We start from the raw sequence: 26,930 nt of genomic DNA, 5'->3' as shown, positions 1-26,930 counted from the left end.
CACTGTGCATATGCTACGCGAGTTATGTGGTGCATGAATTCCAACAGGTCAGTGTTTGTAACAATCACAGAGATGAGCTATCAAATGTAGGATACTGAAACTGGGCATTCAAGCAAAGTGAACTATGCAGGTAGACAAAAATGTCATGCAGGAAAAGAGCATCGAGGAACTGAAAAAAAGGGGCAGAACTGGAAGACTGCTAGGAACACCAGAAAGTGTGATGCTAAGCACTCAAAGATAATCTGGCCAGCATGAACACATTTATTTTAATTCTTTTAAAGTGAAGATTACACATGGACACAAAGTAAAGCCAAGCACATGTAATGTTGTTGCCTAAAAAAAAGACTCTCTTCTTGTTAGCTAGCTAGCTTGACAATGGAACTAGAATAGACACAAATCTTTCTACTACTTGGGTAAAACTAAATAACGGTCTTTCTGTTATGTGCGTTGCTAGACCACAGTCAGGGCTAAACATATCATGCTGTACAAGTTTTTTTACCTGTTACAAAGGCTGGACATGTCTCCTTGATACAAGATGTTTGCATAAATAGAAGATTTTGTGTGTTGTTATGTTGATATGTAGATACTAACAGTAATAGATGATATGATAAACGTGTAATGTTTGAAGCAAAGACTAAAATTATAAAATTTTGCAAAACCTTTAAGAAACAGCTCAAGAAAAACATTCCACATTCCACATACCATGTGCCACTAAGCATTCACAGACTATAACCTTGATGTACTAAGGCTTGCTTTGTAAGAGCTGCTCTTCAATAAAGCTTAAAACCTAATCAATCAGTTATGTGAAAAACAACTGTAGGACTTGAAGAGTTTTTACCAGAAAAGCAGTAGGAAGGCATCTCTACCTAATTTTTATATTGCATTGCCATCTCGGCAAACAGTGCTTGTGGTCACCCAAGTGGGTTGTAGAGAGCTTAAATTCTGACCTTCAAATTGTGCTGGCCTTGAATTTCAGTGTCTACAATGGGAAACCACTTAGCAAGAATCAAAGCACACAGGTCGGTAAGTAGAACTCGAACCTGAGAGGAGTGAAATATTTCTGAAGGTTTATACTCAGTATTTTTAGACGTTAGCAGCACTCAGGTAGCACTGAGCTGGTACAGGTGAAGATTCAGTTTGCAGTATAGCACCTGAGGTGCCTTCTGTATGTACTACTGTAAATGTTACACTGAGGTATGACCTCCATGTCTGGCTTCCATTCTGTGTTGTATGCATCAAAGATTGTTGCTTGCTCTGCACCTTGCACTTTCTGCTCTTTGTAATAAAAAAGATTTATATGTTGGATAACAAGCATCCTGCCAAGAAAGGAAAACATTCCTTGCACCCTTGAGAGAGCAGTAACTAACACTCGGAGACACTATTGGACCCCCATATTAAACATAACAAACAAACCATATTCTCATTTGCATCGAGTTCAGTGTCCTGAATCAGATTTGCGAACATGGTTGCAAGATTGTGCCTCATGTGAAAAAACCCGTCATGTGTCGCTGCTCAAAACAGCTACGAATAAAGCAATAAATAGAACGACACTTCCTCTTCTCATTATGAAGGTTTGCAAAGGGGGAATCGCACTCGGTGAGCTCATTGTTAAAGGTGTTTTCTCTCTACGTGAGGCGGTGTTTCTGGCTGCACACAATGCAGCATATAGAGCAAAGCAATGATTGCATTATCATTCACAACAGCTTCATGAATGATACAGAGCAGGGATGCATTTGCAGTTTCTCCGTCTCCAGAGACCAATGTATAAAAGCTTCTTAAGCAAAGTAATTTCAGTCGTGCACAGAGAGGGAAAAAATGCCCATCCCTCCACACGGAAACAGCTTTGGTTCAAAGGATCGTCTTAAAGGAGCGAATGCTTGGGCAGCATCAAAAGTTGGGAGATGGAGTAGGAGATGATCTTGTGATCGAAAGACCTGACTGCTCCGCCACAAGCAGAGACTGTTAGCTGCTACCGTCACAGTGACAGATTGTTTTTGTATTTTGTAAAATCAGTGTGAGTGTGGGAATTCCCTTCAGCGTAATTATTCAGCATATAGAGCAGCTCGATAGAGTTCGACAGGCGTGTCTTACAGTTTGAAATAGATGCAGTGAGACGGAGGATGTATAACCGTAGCAAACAAGGAAAATATTGGAAAAGTTTATTGTAGGTAAAGTTTTCCCTTCAGCGTGTTTTATGTTGCGAAATGGTGCGTTCTAACCCAGCGGTCCCCAACCTTTTTTGCGCTTGGACCGCTTTATGTCCGACAATATTTTTACGGACCGAACTTTAACATGTTGCGGATAAATACAACAAAATAAAACCAGTACCGGTACCAAAAAAGAACAATTATTCATAACACACGGGGAAAGACCCAGGGAAACAGAGTTAACGATAAAAATCCTGAAAACCATAAATTTCACACCCGAGCCTCAACTCTAGCGGCCCGGCACCAAACCGGTCCGTGGCCCGGGGGTTGGGGACCACTGTTTTCCCCTAAACCTTTGATGCCTAAACTTGAACTTCAGCTGGTCATCTTGACTGCGTCTATGAGCCTAAATACATATAAAGCTGGAACGGAGTACCCGCTAAGGTTGCTGTTGATGCTCACATCACTAACAAGGCGATGTGTTTTATAGTGAAAGGGTCAGTCAGCAGCAAGAATATCGCTCCACATGCAAATTGGCTTCTTTCTTTGGTTGACCACGAGAACATTGCATGATGTCATGTGGATAAATCAATGCTCAAAGGACTGGACACAAATAGAGGATCTCTGAGTAAGGCTTCAAAGCAGTGATTTTCAGAGGTCAGCCCTATGAACATGTTTCATGTTACGCATTATAAAGACTAAGGGCCAAGAATCAGAAAAGACGAGTCATGGGTTACATTCCTACTCGTGACTGTACTGTGATCAGTAAGAGAAGGGTGCTTTGAAAAAGAAATGACATAAAGTTTAAAGGACAGAGATAAGGTAGAGGTGAAAGACTGAAGGAGAAAGAAATACACCAAAGAAAATGTCTTAGTTCATTTCAAACATTTGATCTTTTTTTTTTTTTAATAATTCATTGGAGTATTAAATTAGAGCTTTTGGATATGGGATGTGTTTAAATTCATGTCACTTAGATGACACCTAATAAGAAACATGTTAGTCACTGGTACTGATCTACATCCTTTGAACAATCATCAGAGAATAGAAATGAATGCCAAGAGGAAGGCTGTATATGAATAGCACATTATTAGGAGCCATTCAGAGGACAGCCTAACTGTATTTTATCTTAAGATGAAAAATCTACTAAGTGATACAGTTTAGGAAATTTAAATGTGTCAATTTTGACTATCACGTACAATTTTATGGTGCATTTAGAGCCTCGTATTCACTGTCAGCTGTGCAATTATTGATCAGTCTTACTGGCGTATACATACTATGGTGGGAGCAGCAGGGCAGAGAGCACATCTAGTTCTCACTGGGTTTCAGAGCTCAGAGTTGTGAGAGAATCATAAGAGAGCAACTATCAGCCTCTGGGCTTAAACACGCCAGATGTGAGGAATAATGTGTCATGCGACTCAGTTTTCGCAGTGGCATGCTGAGCATATTGTACCGAAGGTAAAAACGGTGAAGTGTTGGCTCATATGGATATCAGCAGACTCTCTGTATCATTTCCAGTCTGTGGATTCATCGAAGGAAGCGCGGAAATTTTGTTCTACAACACTGCAAATTTCACTGAGGAAATGCATTCAAGTTTACTATAAAACAATATACAGTCAAATGCATTTCTTTACATTGTGTATATATTTTTGTTATAAATTCTTGATGAACGTTTTTACTTACATTGTTCCTTATTATTCATAATTCTTTTTCTTTTTAGTTTCAGAGTTTTTGTACCAGGGGGTCGTGTTTACCCCCACAGGCACGATTCACTAGCTTTGCAAAGCAGCAGACTGCTCACTCTGCCTCTGGAAATTTCCAGCAGGGTTCATATTTCTGGCTTTCTCTCACTAATATAGTTGGGGGGATTTATTTTCCAAAATTCCCTTTGGCTGATATTTTTTTTTTTTTTGCTTTAAAATACTAAAATAAACCAAATCTTGTAAACCAAAATAACAATTGTGCTTCCCATCTTTACTGCACATAATTGTCTTGGTTTCCTGCAAGGTAATGTAAAATGCCAGAAGGCGTTTGTTTGTAACTGGATTTGCTCTGCATTAGATTATCCTCAAACACAAATGTAGTGAAATGGACTGGTACTAAACAGTCCGCTGGGGCAACATTACACATCTTTGTTAACAGTAACAGTGGTAGAAAGTTTGAAAAATGCTCTGTGGCATCCATAATATTACAAAATTGTATGATATGTAGATATTTCTGTTTTTTAAAACAGATTCTTCTTCCTCGTTATATTTTATGCAAAGGTGTAATTGTTGTGTTTTGTTTGGCAAGTAGGTAGTTTCATCATTTGCAGTTGTTTTTTTTGCCTGTTACGATCACATTGACAGTTCTACTTGCCCAGAGCGAGGCCTGTAATCCCAAAGGTGCTACGGAGGAAACAACCGGCTCTCAGTGCTGGAGCTGTTCCAGCGATTATCATGAGGAATGTGAGGTCCTTGGACAATAAGATGGACGAGCTTAGCGAGCTGATTAAGACCCAGAGGGAACACAGTGAGTGTGGTTTGATGTTTTTCATGGAGACACTCACGTTCCCCAGACTACAGTGTCACACTACCTGGCTTCGGGAGTTTTCGTGCAGACAGGGACGTTAATCTAAGAGAGAAGAGGAAATGTGGAGGGACTGCACTGTGTGGGGATGAAACCCAGCGTAGTCCTGGATATTTTACCATAAAGAGATGTTTCTGTGGCCTGCATGTTGAGCTGTTAGCTGTCGATCACACATCCATCTTAGTCGCAGAGAGAAACAGAAACGCTGCTGCTATTTGAATTTAGTTTAAATCAAGATCATATTCGCATTCGTCCATCCGCTGCCACAGAGGTCATCAGAATGACTGTGGGTGTGGTGAATGACTATGGATCATAACCATCCTGCCCATCTGTAGTTATTATTTTATTAAGCTCCCTGGTGTAATATCTTTAGGTTTTGGTTTATAGAGCCGTTCAATTTATTTGAACCTTTCTGAGCTATTTTTGGTACAGTGTACAAATTTACAGGAGAAGCTGTCTTTTATAGCCTGTTCTGGTTATAACAAATGTACCTGGGTTGATTTTCTTTTAATTACCTGCTTCATTTTGTTAGGACGTGCATTATAGTTTGCTATAGCCGTGGTTGCATTGACAGGCAGGTCAAATGGGCTCTCAGCCGTCTGCTAGGTGTCATCTCAGCCACCTCATGCAGTGTTTCTTGTGTTTGTGCCTTTTGGGGAATTTTTTTCAATACAATTTATCTGACAAATAATCTGGTTTGCTGTGTGGTTTACAGCCACATTAGCCCCTCCAGTTGGCCTATGTTCCATTTTTGAGTAAAATTGCATCTTATTTTTATGTTAATTAGCACATATTAGCAGGTACTATGTGTCTGTGGGATACTCCTGTTAAGAAAGTGAATGTTTCATATAATTAACAATTTTCACATCAGAAAAATTCATGTAAGAACATTTGCATAGGTTCTTATAAGTAATAATAATACTGTTTTTTATTTTTATCTGTACTTGTTCAGTTGATATTTTTCCATTTAGAAAATCACTGCTTTCCATTAAAAAAAATAAAATAAAATAGTTCTTCTAATATGTAACTATAAATGTGGCTAAATATGGTTGTGGTGGAGGTGTGGTCAGCTGCAGGGGAGGAGTGGCGCAGTGAGCTCAAGGGGGCGGAGCCAAGGCTGGAGGGACAGGTGGAGATGATTTGCCTAATGAGGTTTTTCTCTTTTTATATAGTAAAGCCGGAGACCAGAGAGGGGGGGGGAGTGTGTGTGTGTGTGTGTGTGTGCGTGCGCGTGCGCGCGCGCGCGCGCGCGTGTGTGCAGACGACTAACTGGAAAGTTAGCGAACATGGTGCCGAACCATAAAAACGTGTGATGCTTCAATAAACAGTCCTCAAGTGTACATTGTGACGATGTGTTGGTTCGATCTTTACAGTGGTTAAATAATATACAGTAATTATAAGGTATTGTCTGAATTATAGACAATGCAGGCTCTTATCTATTGGTTCATCATTCTGGACACGATTTTTATTGTCTTGTCCTGTTTCTGAATTAGTTTCGCATCCCAGAACACAATCCAGCACCAGCCCCAGCTCGTTTGTAGTATTTCATGTTGGAAAAAATGAATATTTTCCACTTTGGCGATTGGAGTTGCAGTTGCTGGAGAATCATCTCAATTCAACTAAAACACATCACAGATTTTTAACTGTCATTTTTTAAAAATATGTTGTTTATTCAAAATGTATCAACTGGTTAGATTTAGGCATTAAAAATGACTTCATTATGTTAAAAAAAAAAAAAATCAGGGATTTGGTTGAAATGCAGTGATTTTCTTAGTTTATAGCTGTTTTTGGGTGACTACGTCACATTTTACTAAACTATAAGCATTAAAGTAGACAGTTTGGTGTGGTTTGGTCCAAAGCCTCCTCATTCTTGGTCTTACCTTGCTCGCCATAACTTAAAAAAACCTGGAAATTTTCCTGCTGTTAGTATAACCTAACTTTATTTCTCTTTATGCTGTAATTGGAACACCAACATTCTCTTGCGTCTCTCACTTATCTCAATTCCAACAATGTGTCTGCTAGAGGCGGGCAGATTGATCGAGGTATTGATATCAAGGCTGGTATTGGTATCATATTGATACTAGTGTGACAGGATCAATACTTTGTTTCTGTTCCCCAAGTTCAGGATGTAGCCAAATGAATTATGTTAAATTATTGTTGTTGTTTGGAAATGAAAAATGTGCTACTCTCCCCTGCATACGCTGCCTTTAGAGGATAAGAGTCTGTGTCAGTATCACAGTATATACTTGGTACCAAAATATGCAGTATCACACACCACTAATGTCTTCACAGAAGAAGTACTACCTACTCTATAAGTAGTTATGAGTACTCACTCATAAATATTTATAGTTTCCAGCATCCTTCTCAAAAAGGCTTGTCTAGTTTTTCATGCATGGCTGTTTTCATTTTTGCCATTTTTGGATAGAACCACAGTTGAGATGCAGACAGGACATATAGGACAAGAGAAAAGGCTACAACAAGCAACAAAAGTCCCCAGCCAGAGTCAGACTGGGGACGATGCAGTTACATGACATGCTTAGCCATCAGGGAGTCCCTGCATCCTGTTATTTAAATTTCATGGCATGATGCTGGTGCTATAAAATTTTGAAGGACGAATCTAAAAACATAACCGCGGCAGCAGCAGCTGTGGTGTATCCGGAGCCAGAGGGATCCTCTCTGTCAAAGCGGAGCACAGCAGGCTAAAAGATGGACTCTGTGTGAGGAGGACTGAATGATTCCTGAGTGAAATGCTTTTCTCTGTATCTGCTGGCAGTGTGCGCTGAGCAGGCATCCAAAAAGAACTCTAAATCCAGTCAGAAACACCATTGCTTCTCAGTATGTAGCCGCTGGCAGCACAAAGACCTAAAGCAGCTCAGCTTACTGTGTGTTTGTCTTTCATATCTTTTTTTCTTATTTGCAGTAAGCATCCCGCTACTTTTGGATGGCTACCTACCTGGTGATTTGAGAAAGGATGGTGAGGATAGAGCAGACACGCATAATCAAAAACAGGACGTCCCCTTGCTCTTCCTGTGTTGTTGTTTCTTTGCTTTTTGTATTTTAAGTATTGTGGGTTTTTTTGCCCGATGATAACATGTATAATATGTGTGAAATATTTGATCCTATCACTTTGTAGAGATTAGATAACCAAAAACATGGAGCAGCAAATATCAGAGCCTCAGTAAAAGTCATATTTTCTGAACTCAAATAAGATAACAGATGCTTTTGTGTTGTCAGATTTAATATCATTCGGTCTCAGAAAAGCAGCTGATTCTATCACCTTTAGAGCTGCTTGTTACAGCAGCCAAACTGTTGCTGTCCACAGACGTAACACGCTGAAGTGAAAATGAAATTAACCAGGCTTAGTTGAGTTGCTCGAGTACAGACTGTTAGGACCAGTTTCATGCAGTCGTTTCAGATTTACTGTTTACCGCAGCGGCAGCAGTGTGTATCTCAGCAGAAGGACACCTCATGAAAATGTCACATGCAATTAAAAGAGGATGGAGCAGCTCAGGCTCTAAATAATTCAGACAATAGAGCGTGATCTGGAAATTGGCTCCACATACTGCAGCGCTGCACTTTTGCCTTCACAGACCTGATTTTGTTTGTTTGTTTGTTTGCTTTTTGTTTCGACAGAATGCTGCTTGCTGGGATAAATCTAGAACAGCATCATACTTGAGTAATTCTTCATATACACAGTGCCATTTTCTATTTTTACATAGACATATTTACGATTATATTTATTGTGCAAATGATGCCAGAGGCTGACTGGTCACCATATTATCCTCTGTAAAGAGCTGGATTACAGTTTCAGCAATCAGACTTCAGAGCCAAACTTAAGTAAGTAATGATCTTAAAGGGACTCTGACCATCAGGGCTATCTAAGGACTTTTCATGAAAACAAAACAAAGGCTATTTTTTTTAGTGTTTCATAATCATAACATATTGAGTGACTTTCCCACATGGAAAACTTCTCAGATATACACAATTATTATCAGTCATTTGTATGTATTACACGACATATGCCTCATGCTCTGTATAAAAGTGCAGCCTTCTGCATTTTACCTGTAAAAGATAATTTGATGATTTACGTACAAGTTGTGTAAAAAAGAAATTGAGCTGAAACTGACTGTTTTCATTGATATTGTTCACATTCAGCCTTAAAACAAAAGAAATCCTTTCTCTGTGACTTAGGGTTGGACATGCAACTGGCACACTATTCTGTGGGCTGATCATACTTAGAAGCTTTGTGGGTCCCGGTGAACTCAGAAGCGAGTATGGCAGATTGTTGTAGTCACGACACCTTTTGCATTAAAGCCAGCAGCCTTACAACCCACCAATCGAAAACAATACCCTTCTACCTTGCAAAATCAAGACAGGCCTGGCTTTGATGTCTTCCTTAGGCCCAGAAAGCGCTGCCTGCTTCTTGGACAAGTTCACAGACTAACAGGATGGCACTTTTTAAGTTTTTATTGTTAAAAGTATCCTCAGCTGATAGGGCTGAACAAATTTCTCGAGTCTTGTATACTAATTTACATTGCAGAATCATGGCCCACACATCCTGCAGCCAGGGTAGTACCTGTACCTATTTGTTCATCAGATTTAAAGTGCAAAGTATCCATTTTAGTGTCACAAAAAATTGAGAGTGTTATCAAATGCCAGCTTAGACTGCAGAGCAGCGGGAGCCACACAAAGAACATTGATGGGGTTCCAGGTGCCGTTATTTCAACTTCACCTCTGCAACTCCAACTCTTTCTTAAACTGGAAATCCCTATCACACTCCTCCCTCTTCAGCTGGAAGCATGCTAGACAACATCAACCTAGCATTAGCCATAGCCAAGCGAAGACTGCAGAAAGTGAGTCAAAGTGGGGGCGTGTCATCGGCCTGTTCTCAGTTAGTACCTGTACAACAGGTGCAGAAGCAGGCGGTACTATAGTCTACCCTGACAATAGGGAAACACGTCTAGTATAGCCACCACGTCAGCCCCTGCCAAGCTAGGATATTTGATAAATGCTAGCAAGTTAACAATCCCCTTCTCTACTAAACCAGACACCGGGGCTGCCAGTGATTCACTCGGAGCTGTTGAAAAACTGACACCAAAGAAAGATGCCACCTCATTAAAATACTTTTTCCTAGAAACTGGTTGAGTGAATAGAAGAAGCAACAGCCAAATCTACATACAGGTCAGCAAACCAGCTAATACCCTGCTGGTTAGCCAATCTGAAAAACACAGCAGTAAGGAGAACAATAACAATTTTAGTGGTCTTCTAAGATCTTAAATCCTATATATTTGATATATATATATATATATTTTTTATATATATATATATATATATATATATATATGAGTTGAAATGTAACTGTTTAACTGGAGCCTAACACATTAGGGTTACTTCACAAAGCAGAAAGCCTGCCTTAGAAAGCTGAATCTGGGGTCACTATATGATATGCAAATTATATAGCATATGTTGGCCTTTGCTTCTTGTTAAAGCTGTCACTTGTGAATCATACAAATTTATAGACTGGTACTGTTCACATAACGAGAGAAGCCTGTGATAAATGAGCTCTTTTAAGGAAATTAGTGGCCTTTTTGCTTTCAGGCTAATCGTTCCCACAGATGAAAGACCAAAGAGAGATATTATCTTGGGATTCAATCCAAGGCCAGTAGTGCAGCTTCAAATGAGTGTTCAAACTACAGTGAATCATTCAATGAGCACTGACTTTTTCTATCATTTCCCCAGCAGCCCACCATGTTCGAACTGGCACCTGCGAGGTGGTGGCGTTGCACCGCTGCTGCAACAAGAACAAAATTGAGGAGCGGTCGCAAACTGTGAAGTGCTCCTGCTTTCCCGGACAAGTGGCAGGCACCACCAGAGCTGCCCCATCGTGCGTAGATGGTATGTTCCAGTAACCCAATATTTCATTGGCAGTGTTCACCTTTTTTTTTTTTTTTTTTGCTGATACTCCATCCCACAGATTTTGAGGGAGACTTGCTGAGGTCAGTGATAAATGCCAGTACATACAGTACCAAGTCTACTATTGAAGGAATATGCTAAAAGAGTACAATTTCTTATCAGTCACAGCACAGAGAAATGAACCAACACATATCCCCTTTTTTCAATACGTTTTAGACATTGTTCTGTTTTTGTAGTCCATTTATAAAATGAAGAAGACAGACACACAGTTATATCAGCTTCCCAACGCCTAAGATGGCATAGTTATGACTCGTTTTATTCAACTAAAGCTCAAAATCCTCAAAACACTTTGTAACTGCTTCTGTGCTTGATACATCCTGTGGAATACACAATGAACGTGTAATTAAAACTCATTGAAATATTCTCACAGTTTGATGAAACCCCAGGGCTTTGCAGAGACTCTCCTGAAGGGTTTTTAAAGTGACTGATAAATGAATGTGACGCTGTCCAATGCAGACTGTAAAGTCGATGACCCAGAAGGTCTCTTAGCATGCTAATGTGTCAGCTGAAGTGGCTGCTTCTCTTTGGTTTGAAAAGCACGGATTTCTGGCTAAACTCTGGACCCAGTCGTGTTTGACCTATTCCTTGACATTTTAGTATTGACATTTTCTGCAAATTAGAGCTGTGAGCCACTGGCCTCAGTTTAAAACTCCATGGGTGATCTCAGAGAAGAATGATCAGCACTTAACCTTTTAATTATTCTTTCTTCCTCAACCAGGGATTACCTTTAGCTGCACTCAGTGTGAGACAATCTCCACTTTATATGAAGATAAATGAACCTGCAGACATCTGAGAAAACTTGAAGAGATCTGAAGGTGTAATTTTAGAGAGGCAGCTACAAAAGATACCCGAAAACTTTACTGAATGGATTTTGTACTACCATATTGTTATATAGCCACTTAACAAAACAGGCTTTTACATCTTTGCCTTGATAATCTGATAATGGGCGATTATCAAGGCTTTGCAGTGTCTGCAGTGCTTGCTGGTGTTCACTGTGTTGCCAGTTTTGGACCCAGATTACTCCGCGAGGCTCCTGACTATGGTAGCCGTAGTGCTCCGACAATCCATCAAGCGGTGCAGCTTCGTATCTTACCAAAGTCATACTAAAACATTTTTTGACAGATTTTGAGCGCCGTGTACATCATAAAAGCAGTTCGAGATCAGTAATCACATCCAGAATTCCTACAAAAGACGCACCGGATTATAAGGTGCACTCGATTTTTGTGAAAATTAAAGGATTTGAAGTCAGATCTGCGTGTCTCCAGTGTGATCATTTATGAGTATAAACCCAAGGTCAGTGCATTGATTCAAAGGCATTTTTATGGCTACACTAAAACAATCAAGGAAAAATAAAGCATAACTTTAATTCTTTTTCCCAGATGTTTTCACTCTGAGCTGCCCTCGTGCCTTCACGGCATCATTACCTGTTAAGTGAGATGTATCCCATACACTTTTGGTATGTTTGTTCATCAATACTCCCATTTCATGAGAAACCTTTGTGGCTTTTTAATAGCTGCTGTTACACAACCACCATCTGCTTGCAGTTGACCTGATGCACTTTTTACACCACACTGCTGCCATAACCCCAGCTGTGTAATTCAAATTGATTCCCTCATGTCATAACTTCTCCATTCTCTGCAATTTAATGGAGTGAGGCTCCAGCGGTATATGTGGATTATAATACCCATTCTCTTCATTAGGAAGTACACTAACAGCAGTGAAGGGGGTTGTGGAACGTGGATAATGACCTCTGTAATAAGCCAAATTTAAATAATGTCTTGTAGAACTCAGCATTAGCGGTTTAATGCTCACTGTTGCAGAGGCAGATGAGTTGGTGTTCTCAATGCAACTCAGTGATTTCCATTTACATGACTGAAGTCACATCTGTTCGTAGTTCCTGTCCCACCCTTACACGTGGATCAGATTTGTCACAAGATTGTTTGAATACCTGAAATAGAGGTGAGTGTTGCCAGTCAAAAAGCAAATCTTACATCATTTAAGACAGCTGTCGGAAGGTGACATGGCTTGCTGAGAGACAGGTATGATGATTTGATTTATATCCGATGGGAAGCTTCATCTCAGGCTCATAACGTTGTGTGGAAATGTTCTTGAGACCTAAACAAAAACGGTGTCGAAATGAAATTGCAAAATAAAATGCAAATGACTTTTAATATAAAAACAAAACATTTATGAATTCTAAATGTGTGATGGTAAACATGGTTTTCTTCTTTATTAGTTAGCAATATTCAACAAAGAATCACCTACTTTAGGTTTGAGTACATTGTGGCAGACATGTTTGTGACACGGCTGCAGGAGAAGCCGATGCAGCTCATCACACCGCCCTGCATAAATAGTACTGGGTCCTGAGTGTGTGGTTGTTGTGGGTGATGTGTGCAGCTGGCAGCGGGAGAGCTGCAGCTGAGTGTGTGAAATAATAATAAAGTATGCTGAAAATGATGGAAATGTGGCGAGTCTGCCGTGGATTTATTACAAGCATTTTTTTTTAACCTTATTTTGACATGTTAAACCAACTGTCTGACTAATCAACAAAACCACTGCGAGCTAGTGGTTGACAAATGGCCCAACAGGTCTGTGTGTGACTGAGGTCTTTGTCAACAGAAAGATAACCAACCATGAACATCTGAAGAGTGTGTGCAGTGGCAAATCTTTATAAATGCAAAATAAATTAAGAGAAGAGTTTGCCTTACACTCATAATCCATTACAGCCATCTTGTTCCTGGTTATTTGTTACCTGTTTGTGTTTGACTTTTAGTGGGATTGTTGATTATATCCATCTATAAATATATTAACTACTCTTTTTTAAAACAGTATGCTAAGTTAGCAAATCTGCAGGGACACAATGTCAGTGAAATGTGAAATGAGCTCTGGATTAGCAGCTAAACCAACTTTATCATTCAAAAGTGAAAAAAAGAAATAAGCACGACAGTCTAGTCCTTTATCAGTATTTCCTAACCATAATACTGTGAACAAAGAGATTTCCACCTATTTGTTCTTTGACCTTTATGTCTTTTTGTTAGCGTCAATAGTGGAACAGAAGTGGTGGTGTCAGATGCATCCGTGCCTTGATGGGGAGGAATGCAAAGTTCTTCCTGATCTGAAAGGTTGGAGCTGTGCTACAGGAAACAAGATCAAAACCACTAAGGTAAGGTTAACCCACAAGTCTTCACTGGTGCCACATCCAAACCTGTTGAATCTGACCTAACCCACTTCAGCTCTACAAGGTCAACAGGCTGCAGCTTCTATTACCGTCGTCTCTTCTGCCTTTACCTAAAAACTGATGTTTGCAGTCGGTGCTTGGACCCCCTGGGGCCTGTAATCAATGGGCTGCCATGTCTCCTTAGCACTTTCAGGCCACTTCAAGCACCCAAACTGGCCAATTACTCACTCCAATTACCTGCTTTTAACGTTGTAACGTGATGCCCGTATCCTTCACTGTGTTATGATGACCCGTAGACTTCAGTTCTGCCTCTCTCCATGTACTTAATTATTTAAACTGCCTGCACCACACCTGCCGGGAGCCGGGAGCCTGGAGCCTGGGGCTATTGATTAAGGGATTTGTCGAGACCTCAAAATGGGATTATTTTATATTATATATATACATACATCTTTGTAATCATTTTTTGCTTTTAGTGGTCCAGGCTTCTGAGATGAGTGATATCTGGGAACAGATTGAGGTAATTATCACGTGGTGACTGTATTTTCTTTTGTTGTTTGACAGATTTCTGCTGACAGAGACCAGCTTTGGTAACGTCAGATGCTTCACAGCGGCGTCCAGGTGATAAATCTGTTATTGTTCTCCTTATTATATTTGATGTTTCAAACATTTACTTGTCTCAATTCATTAGAATCCTCACTTTCATTTTGAACATAAAGAATTTTCAAAGATGGCTCATTTTTACGTTATAGTCAAATTATATTATTAAGTACATCTCTCCCAGTAACGTAACCACACTAGAGAGTTGAATGAGAAGAGGTTTATGATCCAAACACACAACAACAACCTGTTCAAAGCATCAGCATTTCCCAGCGGATTTATCTTGCACACCTTTGAACTCAGTCAGAGAAACAAGTTTCTTAAGTTTCAGATCTTTCTGCAGGCTGCTTAAAGCAGCGGGGGGTCACGCTTTCTTCTTCACCTTTGCTTAGCTTTTCGGGAAAACAGCACAACATAAACTAGGAACTCAGCTATTCTGACCTGTATGGTTGTATCATAAATGCATCGAATGCACCCCAGAAGCACCTCGAGAGTTCAAAATATAAACCACGCAGCGACGGGCTACCACAAAGCTCGGAACCCAGTGGGGAATAGAGTCGGTTTGGAGCACGTCTCAGCAAGAAAAACAGTGTCTGACATGTAAATATGCTGAGACGCAACAATGACTTTTGCACATTTAGAGCCCCAAATGGCAGCAAGAGGTAACAGTTTAAACTGTATCTTTTATACAGATAAACACAGACATCCTCAAAGGTGACAGCAGTAACCTGCGCTGCCTGCGATGCGTTATACCGCAGGGATGAGAGGGAAAAAAAAACTCTAATGTGGGCTAGTGCCGCTTTTTTATTACACTGTTTATAGTTCTCTTATAATTTTATATTTTTAAACCTCTGCTCATCCTCCACATACTCGATTCACGATTCAATTTGAACAGATGAAAAAGTCTACAGCATCTCACGCTGAGGAGAATCATTACTCTGGGAGATTTGTGTTTTGTTCTTGAAGTCGTTGTAGGACTTTTGTCATGTAATCTACCAAATGACACTGATTGTAAGTTATTGTAGAAAAATGGCAGAGAAAGTAAAAGAAAGAGAAATAAACACCTTCTGGATTGCTCCTAGGATATGCTCAGGCAAATGTTATTGTACAGTACTTTTAGACTCCTTTATTTGTTCATCTATCATCCGTCTGCTTATGATCACTCATTTATGGATTGAGTTAATGGTAATTCACTTCTCTTCTTAAGGTATAGACTACATTACTTTCAGCTCAGGGTAGAAGTAGGACACCATCTCTTTGCTCTGTTGTTCAGTGGATGTGCGTATGGAGAATAGTTCCATGTTACCTGCAGGATTTGATAAAGTTGGGGGGAAAAAGTCCACCTTTACTGCTTCCATAGGAATTAAGAGTACAAGTACCAGCCAGGTGATGTTAATTAAATGCACTTGATTAATTGATCATCTGCAAGTGTGAGGACCTCTATAACAGAACCATATTTGGTACCTTGTTGGTCTATTAACGTGGATGTGAATGCTCCAATCGTCCGAGGAGTGGACACACCAGCAAATTCACACCAAGGTCAGACTGTGCAGTGTTTAGAGAAACAGCAACATCTCAGACTCTGAGTTAGCATATTAAAGGTTTATTTAATGACAGTACAATTAGGAAAAGATTTAATGAGCATGGCTTGTTTGGAAGTGTTGCCAGGAGAAAGCCTCTTGTCTCTAAAAAGAACATGGCAGCACAGCTTATGTTTGAACAAACCACAAGACCTCTGCATCAATGTCCTTTGAACAGACGAGACCAAAGTGCAGCTGTTTGCCCATAATGCACAGCGGCACATCTGGTGTAAACCAAACACTGCATATCAGCACAAACACCTCATATGAACTATCGAGCACGGTGGTGGCGGGGTTATGATTTGTGCTCGTTGTCTTGGACAGCTTGCTGTGATTTAATGGGCCATGTTCTGCTCTGTATACCAAAATATTTTAGAGCAAAATGTGAGTAAAGCTTGGCTAAAACTGACTGAAATGCTGTGGTGGAACCTTCAGAGAGTTGTACATAAATGAATGGATGCAAACCTCAATGAAATGAAGCAACACTGTAAAGAAGAGCCTCCCACAATGATGTGAGAGGCTCATGAAACCATACAGGAAACAGTTACTTCAAGCTATTACTGCTAAAGGTGGTTCTACAAGCTGCTAAATGATAGGGAGGACTTAGTTTTTTACAGGACTGCACACAGTCATGTGAAAACTTTCTTTTTCACGACTCGACATAGTCATTTGCACTGGAAAGAGCTTTTTCTGGTATAATAAAAGCACCCTTTGCCTTGCATTCTTCTGGGAGAAACTCATGGCACTAAACTGCTCTTTTAATTGGAAGAAATTAAAAGTGGGAATATATCAGCTAGCTCACCTTTATCATCAGGAAATAACTAATGCTCCCATACAGAGAGAGGCAGAGACATTTCTTTAAACTGATCACTCAGCATTGCCCTCGATCTCTCACAGTCACCATCTTTGGGTCTCAGCTGCTGGTGCTAAAAAGCTGCATGCTTTGAAGTAGACTACACTACAATACATCACATGACCTTAATAGAAAGCAGAAGGTCTGTAGTTTTGATGGTATTTCAAATGATTTGGGGATTTCTAAATATCCTGATATACCAGGCATATACCATAATATTGTCAGAGTGCTTGAGCCTATTTGTTTTTGCCTGTGGATCTGACTATGATAAAGAGTAAAACACAGTGAATCGTTATATGCTGATATTTCCATTGCTATGCTGCCACTGAGATAAAGTGATGTTTTTTTTAAGTGAAACTTCGAGGCCTGCTTAGATTTCAGAGCCATTACATTTCAGAGCGTGAAAAATTGCTATGACAGTCATGAACGTCACCCCGAGTCCTTGAAATCTTAAAACCCTGAGCTACATCATTTTGTAAGGAATGATAATAATAACTAGCGGGACCAATAACTACAAAGCAAACAATGTAACTGTGAGAGCTGAGCTGCAGATCAATACTTGTTTTCACTCACTGATCTTTGGTTAGCTGCAAACACTGTTTTGAAAAGAGCTCATCATTTCTGTGCTCTAACACTTTTAACTATGTGACTTTTTTTTCAGCTGTGGCTGAAAATGCAAGCCATTCCTAACCCTTTTTTGTTTTTTAAATATTGCTGCTTCAAAATTTAAATGTAAATTTTTAAGAGGACAACAAGATTTTTAAAGACATCAGCTGCACAGAGTTGGATACAAACGGAGCCCACCCTGAGGTACAATCCTCCCCCCCCTGATAAGAGCCTGTTTTTTCCTTACCTGTGTTGCAATCCAGGTTTTAATATCATTAACGCCTTGAAAAGTGAATACTGAAAGTTTTCTTCTTCTCCCACCCTGCTACATCCTTGATACTAATCTGCTATGCTTCTACCATTTAAATAAGCGCAGAGTAGCACCACACCTATAAATTTCCCAGAAGAACAGTGACTACGAGTTTTGATTTGTGGCAGAAATTGCCCAATAGTCCAGAGCGTGAAACTTAATTTGGAGAAAGGTGGCTCTGTGGTGCCACCACTTTCAGTTTCTGCTGATTTTACAGGCTGATTCACACATTAAAATCACTCCCTGTTCATCTTTAAAATGGCCATCCTGCGAAAACCCCGGTCATGGTAGTTAGAACACAAAACATATTGCAGGAAAGGACACTGCAGTGTTCCAATTACACAGCTAAATGACACAAACATGAGCCCTGTACCTGCTGTGTTAAGACTTTGAGCCAGCCTTTCTTCATGAGCTGAATAGAAATGAAGCTTTTGCCAGTTAAATTAGCACTTGCCAGCCACCAATTAAATTAACACAATACTCAGGGAAGACTTGGTTTTTCCTCTTAGGATTTTCGGCGGTGTTTGAGACACTCAAATCCTGGTAATGATCCACCTCCTGAGTTGAAACGCAGCGTAGATCCATCTCTGAAGACAGTTTCTCTCCTGATAAGAAATGACTTTGCTCTTTGTCATTTCAGCCTGAAATTATTCTCAAATTAGTACCACATTAATCACAATGACAGCCCTGAATATAAATGGCTCTATAAAAAAGAGGGAAGAATTTATCTCAAGCTTGTTCAGCGACCAGCAAAGTGGTGCAACCACCTGAACTTATGGAAACTCTTCACTCTCTGCTTGATGTGATTATGCTGGTTTTCTTGTCAAGTGGTGGCCTGATGGTTCTTGGATTGTTTTCCTTTCCTGCATAATTGTGGATGATTAAAATAAAACTATGCATCGCCATGCTGCTCTGCCCAATTCTTCATCAAACAGACCATTTGTGAATTAATCTAACCAGGCTGTCAGAGCTGTCTGTTTCCTGTCAGAAGTTCAGCATCAATAATGGGGGCCTTACAAGTCCGCCAATGGCTTCCTTCAGTTCGTCAAACCTACGTGGCGCCTGACAGGCGGTTGGAATTGATAGGGGACGTCGTTATGAAGGTTGTTATGCTAGGCTCCTCGAGTCTTTTCCAGAATGTACTTTTAGAGGAGCAGAGGAGCTGCCAGTCAGCTGCCGAGCTTCATGACAGGCAATTTAATCTCAAGGAGAATGGAGGTCTTTGCAGTATGTCACAGCGGAGAACTCGGAAACAACCCACCAGCATCTTATTTCCTCATGTTGCACTGTATGTACAGCACTGTGATAACAATTTATGCAGATACAAAAGGCTGTTAGTTTTTAGGAACAGGAAGAAGACTAATCTGAAAGAGCTCCAGATGTGTTTCACATCAGCAGGAGTTGCTGCACAGAGTTTTGAACCACTGGCAGAAGTGGCTGCCAACTGCTACTAACAACTGCAGCAAGTATCCAGTATTTTTATATAACACTACATCTCATCCATCTGCTTCTCAGGGTTGCTGGAGCCTATCCCAGCTGTCATAGGGCAAGAGGCGGGGTACACCCTGCGCAGGTCACCAGTCTGTCGCAGGGCTAACACACAGAGACAGACAACCATTCACACTCACATTCACTCCTATGGGCAATTTGGATTAATCAATTAACCTATCCCCACAAACTGCATGTCTTTGGACGGTGGGAGGAAGCCGGAGTACCCGGAGGGAACCCACGCAAACACGGGGAGAACATGCAAACTCCACACAGATAGACCCCGGCCTGATGGTGGAATTGAACTCAGGACCTTCTTGCTGCAACAGTGCTAACCACCATACTGTCCACTACACCACCACTACATCTAATGTTATGTTAAATGCTTGCTCTTCTTCATGAAAGGGGAATACCAGCCAACTTGGTCCAGTGTGCACTACACTCAGTTTGAATGTTGTGGTGATTATATTGTAGCTCTCATATAGCCTTGAAAATCTCTGGCTCTATACAGACCAGTTTTTTAGTCCTACCAGTTTAATCTTTCATTATATAGTAAATGCATAAAAAGCACACAGACCTTATGCTCATTTATTGTACAGGAATAATTTAAAGAGTTTTCACATTTCATAGCACAAGTAGGTAAAGGGATTTTAGACCAAATGTTATTACCTCCACCAAGGAGGTTATGTTTTTGGTAGGATTTGCATGCCTGTCATTCTGTATGTAAACATGATAGCCTGAAAAATTTTGAATAAATTCTGAGGGGTGTAGAAGGGGGTCATGCTAGGCAAAACTACTACTAAATTTTACCTTACATCCATCACGGTCTTCAAGGTCAACTTTAAGTGATGAAGCATGAACCCTGCTTCCGAGTCCAAATTACTCTGCGTTTATTAAGGCTGTTGTGCTTTTAACATTTTTAATGTTTTCTTTCTTAATCTATTCAATCTGAACAAGCCCCTAAAAACATTCAGTGATCACTGCCGGCCTCTCTCGCTTTTTATTACCACTGTTCATTTTAAAGCTCAGTTTTCAAAACCTTACCATGTAATTATGTAGCTGTACATGGTAGCTAGCCACCATGTAACACATCATTATATACCAGCTAGCCCGACTTCAGTAAACCTAGAAACGTCACTGCTGTTTAGTTTTCTGTCTTCACGTAGCAGAGCTGTACGATTGAATTTTTCAGAAATCTCTCCGTCAGAACATGCTATGTCATGTTTAGGTGGAAACTAGCGAGCTAACTTCCTCCTAACTTCTAACTCTGGATGTTAAACTTAATTGTTACACCTGGTAAAGCAGCAACGCTGATCATTTTATTACGGATGAAAGAATTTAGACAGTTTTTAACTCTCAGTGATGCTGCAGTGTTCATTTGACTTTGGGACCTGAAGCGGAGTTTGACAAAAATTGACAAAAAGCCTTGAAAAAAGTCCATAGAAATACTTGTTGGGTTAATTGTTGGCTGTGAATTAGCTTTAGATGTGGATGTGAGAGGTTGGGGTCGTTTTGACCCACCTCTTGCGCTATAGCATGTGGAATAAGCTCCAAACCTGTGACCTAAGCACTAGATAGACTTAATATAATTCATTTATAGATGGTCCGACACTCCCCAGTTAACAGTTAGATAGTAGATAGCTATCACATGATTGCATTATTATTGTTTGACTACTGCTCAGCCTAAGCAGTGGTAATATTTTAAAGATAATTTCTAATTTTTAATATAAGGCTACTGTTAAGCATTTTATTGGCCTATTTTTAAACTAATTACACAAAAAAAAGCTAAAAAAAACTAACAAAGAAGTTAATAAAGGAAACAGGACTAAAAGAAAATGTAAATACTTAAAGCATTTTACCTGTTTAGCTGATATCTGTCCACTTATGCCCACTAATTAATTACCTTAAGCTGAATCATCCATTGCTATAGGTGAATGCAATTAAATGTGACTGTGCTCTCTAGCTGGAGGTGGAAGATAAACTCCCCACTCCTTTCTGTCTCACACACTGTGTTTTTACAGAAGTGAAGAGCGGCTACCTAATCCTTGGCACCTATTCTGTCTGTGACACACAATTAGAGCTATAGCAACGGGATGTTGCCATATTATTCAGCTGCAATGTTTCGCCCGACCTTGCTGATCTCAGTCACTGAGTCTCACAAGTTTTCTTGCAGAAACCCAGCTAGACGGTTAGCACATGGCAAAGATTAGCATCAACAACTTTCCAGTCTAGAAGAAACAATCCCACTCTCTGAAGCAGTGGAAAGCTACTGTTACCATTCTTACTTTGAAAACCAGGCATGATTTCTTTCTGAGGGTATCTACTTTGGTGGTAAGAGTTACAACCACCAAACCCAGACTCGTCCATCAGATTGCCAGACGGAGAAGCATGATTCGTCATAGAGAACACAGCCCTGCTGCTCTTGAGTCTAGATGCAGTTTGCATTGTGCTTGCTTGTTAAGCTTCCTGCTTTCTCTCTGTTTTGTTGCTATGTTAAAAAGCAGCTTCTGTCAGGTTTGAAAAAAATGTTTTGCTTGTGTCCATTTAGCAAGTTCAGCAATCATGATGATTGGGTCATTTTTAGAGCCTGCCTCAAGTGGCCAATGTAGGTACTACAATTTTTGGCACTTCCACCCTGGAGGCTGTTACTTGGATGGTGCTGAATGTGCCAGGGTTCTAGTCCTATAAATCATATAACAGGTTATGTCATAGCTACACAGCAATGTCTTGATGCATCTGGACGTAGCATTTCTCCAGATGAACAGAATCAACCTACACAGCGATGTTCTTGTGGGGCTTTCAGACCATTTTAAACATTTTTCTTGTGAAGATGAAATCTGTTTCCTCACAGTGTCAAACATCAAAAGTAAGCAGCAAGAATGGAAAAATCAGGGCTTCGAGATTTGAATAATGCATCTGATTCTGTTGTTGCTTTGCCAACATCTTTGACATGTCAATCAGCGTAGGCAGGAGCATTCGGTTGATAAAGTTTAGTTTTATAACTGGTGGCTATGCTTTTCAGTTCTGTGCAGTTCCATTTTTTTTCCTCTTGTGACCTCAGACAATTATATACTGTATGTCTATATATATAAAAAATAATGTTATGTTCTGTAACTCTTTCATAGGTGATGTTTTGATGATTCTGCAGCTGTCCTGGCTCTGACTTTGTTTCATTAGGTTTCTCTTCTGATTTAGGTTGATCCAACAGTTCTGGCCCGCGGAATCATCAAAGGAGAAGAGAGTAATGCAAAGGACCTTTCTGTAAATAGAGACATCCTTTCTTCTGGAGTGCAGTTAAACTTTGGAAAACTTTGAATGCTTCTTCCTGAACTCTATGGACATCAAAAAGAGGAGCAGATCCCATTAAAAGTACTGATCATTCAGCGTTCCTTTTCAAAGGACTCCGTATGACTAGCCTTACCGGACAACAGGATTTAATCTGACATTGTGCTGCTTGTAGTAGAATACAACGGTGAACTTTGCCTATATGTTATTTATAGAGTAATACCTCGTTCACAGGTTTTTTTGCATCACATGTTGTCCAGGGTGAACAGCAGGTCAGTATGTCGTATAAGCATTGCAAATATCGAACACAAAATGCATCGTGGCTTTCTTCTCTAACAGAGTGTACTTTGAAAAGTTTAATATGGGTTAAATATATTTAAATGGGGTGGTTTTCATAGAGATACACAGCCACAATCAAGAGGAATTCAACCCAAACGCTAAAACAAGGACATGTTACATGAAACCAGCACTTTAAAAAAAAATGGCACCAACTGGTCAAACCTACCAGCTGTTACCAGACAGCAAGAGGAAACCATGTGTGGTCTGAAGGTCCTCTGAAAATCATCCTGTCATTTCAAGCCACTTTTATCAGTTTAAAATATATTGTTTATTATTATCATTATTATTATTAGTATTAATCTTTTTTGGAATATGGCTCGGGAGTTCGAATTTTTGACAAGAGTTTAGTGTAAATTAAACAGCATCTGACAGCAGCGGTCCTGAAGCTGTTTTCAACTAGTTACTCAAGTATGATTTTCTGATCACCTTTTAGTAGGTATCGCTGACACTTCCATTGTCTGTGTAAGTGATGACATCAGTAATAAACTATGGTTGTGTAACTAAAGCCACGTGTCTTTGAACCATCTGTATGTGACAGTGACTGAAAGGCTCCACAGTGTAGTGGCTTACACATTCACCTATCAGGTCTCTGGGAAGAGACACAAAGCTCTTTGGGGTTGGATCATGAGGGGCACCTGGTGTTATGGCAGCTCCTTAAACATGGCAGTCCCCTTTCTGGACTTTGGAGATTTTATGATTTTTTTTTATATGATGTTTTCTAAAACTGTGTCCCTATCTCTTCTGAATAAACCGGCACAGAATTTCATACAAACATTCGTGGATCCCACAAAATGTTAAAGGTAAAGTGTGTTAAATGTCACCAGTAGAGGTCAGTAATTGCAGATTGCAGTCAACTCAATTCTGTTTTCTTACCCCTACTTATTCAAATGCACAATCCGAGCTACAGTGGCCGCTGTAGGACGAAACAACTTGGGTTCATGACAGCCTAGACTGAGTCTGCTGTTTACTTCACCTGTCAGGATCTGTCCACATCTATTGGACTGATGGCCTCCTGATGGCCTATGTAGATGAGTCCGTAAAGCAAACGTCTGTCAGATGACAGTGAGGTGAATTGTTGATGATAGCCTGAACTTTGCTGGTGTTGTTTGCTGTTAGCCGGCAACTTTCTTTGAAGTGGATTTAACAAGGTTGGACTCTTAGTTAATAAATTAATATGATATTAGAATCAAACTGTTTATCGGAGGCATAACATTAGCTGGCATAATATTAGCTTATAACCAGATGTTGTTGTTTAGTCAGCTGGTTGTCAGCTGTCCCGAAATGGGAGGGTTCCAACTTTAGCTCGATAGATAGATGTTGAATGGTCATATATAGTTTGAAATAACTTTTTGTGACCTCAGAATTAAAGCTAACATATAAGGTACACTAAATACACTTTACCAGTTAATTATTCATGTACTGCGTGTGACTGGTTTCTTAACATGTACATAAAACATGATTATGCAGAATGGAAATCCTCATCCTGGCTACTATATTCAACATGGCAGCTACTTCTATGTTTTTAAATTTATGAGAATGCATCAGTTGGTTGGAAGACCAGATTACATGATCAGTGTATATTTATGATTACAAAATTCTCATTTCTGTTAAACAACCTACATAAAAAATAATTTTTCACGTACCTTTAAAGATTTTTCTTCTAGTGTCACCATGATGTTACCATTTGTGTCTAGAGATGAAATGTTTTAACAACTGTTTGCTGTGGAAAAGTGGAATTCGGTGCAGACACTCACTATCTTTGCAGACTGCAGTGAAACCACTCTAGCTGAAGTGCAGAATTTTTGTGTGGAAATTCCTGCAGACTCTTCTTTCAGCTTCTAAATTAAAATGGTAAAATGGCATTTGCACTCATGATAATGTCAGGGGAAGTAGACCATTCACAGATGTCCTTTCTTACATTCACACACATACTACTAGAAGTACTCTGCTTTAGCTGAGGGAACCTCCTGGATAGAGTGCACAGGAAGCAGCACAGACAGATGAAGCCTACCTAACAGATAACTGTCTATGCTATTCTAACATTTGCACAATCGGACATAACACAGACTGTAAGAGGAAGCTGTCGGTTTAACACCATGTGTTGGACATTTGCATTTTCACACACAGCTCTGCCTAAAAAAGTTCGGTACTGCAGGGCACATGTGAAACTTACGTTAGTGTTATAACTGCCATGCTTGCAACAACATTTAGCTTAGTGCTCCACGTTGCCTCGAGTAAGTGAACTGGTAGTTCTATAGCACTTTTCTGCTCTAACTGAGCACTCAAAGCACTTTTCATTACAAGCCTCATTCAAGCCAATCAAGCACTCTGTGCAAGCATAAGAAACATTCATGCACTCACACACGGATACATGCATTGGGAAGAAGTTGAGGTTTGGTATCCTGCCCAAGGATGCTTTAACATGCAGACTGGAGGAGTACAGTAGGAGACAACCTGCTCTGCTTCCCAAACCACACTTTTAAAATACAGCTGCAGTGCTAGGGGTCATTTTAAAGTGCAAATGTATATGCCCAGAACAGTCCACAACCTCCTGATGAGGCTGCAAGTAATTTACGCAACACATTTCACTTGTAATTTGTAAAATTAGATATATTTAAGAGTAGCCACACAGCCAGAATTCTGACTGTTAGCCTCCTTTCATTGTATTAATGTTTCTTTAATCTTACACCAGCAATCGGAGGGAAACAGAGGAGCCACAGGGAAATCGGACAAAACTAAATATGTTCTGTAAGTTGTTTTTTTTATAATTGTTTTGATATGAAAGATAACATGAAGTCTCACAACACTTGTGTGAAAGTGAAATATAATAATAATAATAATAATAATAATAATAATAATAATCAATATTAAAATAATAATAAGGATAAGGATTTAAGGATAACGCCACACTCTTCTCGCTGACAATTCCAGGTCATCTATAATTTATTTTTTGCAAATAATAATAATAATAATAATAATAATAAAATCTCCTAGCATAACAGATACATTTAGAGAAGTGTAGGAAGGTCTCTTTCTCCTCTTATCTGCATCGTCTTCCCTGTTTGCGGTGGCAGCATTTTCCTATAGTAGCAACAACTCTGGAGCTCCTCCTGTCTGGTCGCCCTTCCCTTGCCCCCAACAAAAAACCGACTCTGAGCACAGGTGGATGTTGGGGTGGCGGTGGGGTTGAGAAAAAAAAAGAAGCAGTGGAATTGACACGTGATTGGAGATTCTGCAGCTCAACTCGAACACCAAAGCTGGGAGGTGGTGTTTGGAAGATGAGGCATGTTAGTGTTCATGACGAAGCACAGCTCACGTTGCCTGCCTGAACTAGCTCGCTGGATTTTTACAGTTTATTTTAGCCTTAAACTCAAAGCACTTTTTACACTTTTTAATGTAAATCTAATCCAGTACAACACTTCTGCTTTCATAATGTTTATTATATTCAAATTGTGTTGCAGCTGTTTTTGCTGATTCAGCTGCTCTGGGACTGTTGACAGAATTGATTTGCACAGGATGTGCAGTGGATTTTAAAACAAATGATCAACAACAACAACAAAAATTGTTACATTTACTGTTCAGGAATAACTGTCATTTTTATACAAAGTTCACCATTTTCAGAGGCTCAAAACTAATTGGACAGACTACCATGAGTTTCAGTGTAAGGACTGTTTTAAATACTTGGATGAATATCTTTTCAATCAGACCCCATGGACATGACCGAATGCTGCATTTCCAAAATCGAGATGCTCTGCCAGGTCTTTACTACAGCCACCTTGTGTTGCTGCTTGTTTGTGGGTCTCTTTGCATTTGTTGAGACTGAGACATTGACAGAACATCTAATTTCTGAGTTTGAGCAGAATTGGAGATTTTATCCTGCTACTTCTGTCAGCAGTCACATCAACAATAAACACTAGTGATCCTGTTCTTCTTATGCAATAACACTGCCTCCACCATGCTAGACATATAATGTGGTTTGCTTTGGATCATGAACTGTTCCTCTCCTTTT

General features: G+C 39.9%; 1 protein-coding gene across 2 annotated transcripts in view; it reads left to right on the top strand.

Moving 5' to 3' along the window:
• LOC146555904 (chemokine-like protein TAFA-2) overlaps positions 1 to 23,426 on the top strand; it is a 92,884-nt gene extending 69,458 nt beyond the window's left edge. Inside the window, exons 3-6 of one of the 2 annotated variants that reach the window (XM_085252919.1) lie at positions 10,455 to 10,607; positions 13,724 to 13,848; positions 14,425 to 14,481; positions 22,493 to 23,426. In XM_085252919.1, the coding sequence (XP_085109045.1) occupies positions 10,455 to 10,607; positions 13,724 to 13,848; positions 14,425 to 14,454 (308 nt within the window). In that variant the 3' untranslated portion in view covers positions 14,455 to 14,481; positions 22,493 to 23,426. Of the gene's footprint in view, positions 1 to 10,451; positions 10,608 to 13,723; positions 13,849 to 14,424; positions 14,482 to 22,492 lie in introns of both variants that reach the window. The other variant, XM_085252918.1, reaches the window with a different exon arrangement.
• Positions 23,427 to 26,930: the final 3,504 nt, after the last annotated feature.

The sequence above is a fragment of the Mchenga conophoros genome, linkage group LG17 (genome assembly GCF_057382185.1).
Source record: "Mchenga conophoros isolate Kocher_MC1m ecotype Shallow Benthic linkage group LG17, M_conophoros_male_GT1.1, whole genome shotgun sequence".
NCBI lineage: Eukaryota > Metazoa > Chordata > Actinopteri > Cichliformes > Cichlidae > Mchenga > Mchenga conophoros.
This window is presented reverse-complemented; position numbering and strand designations above follow the sequence as displayed.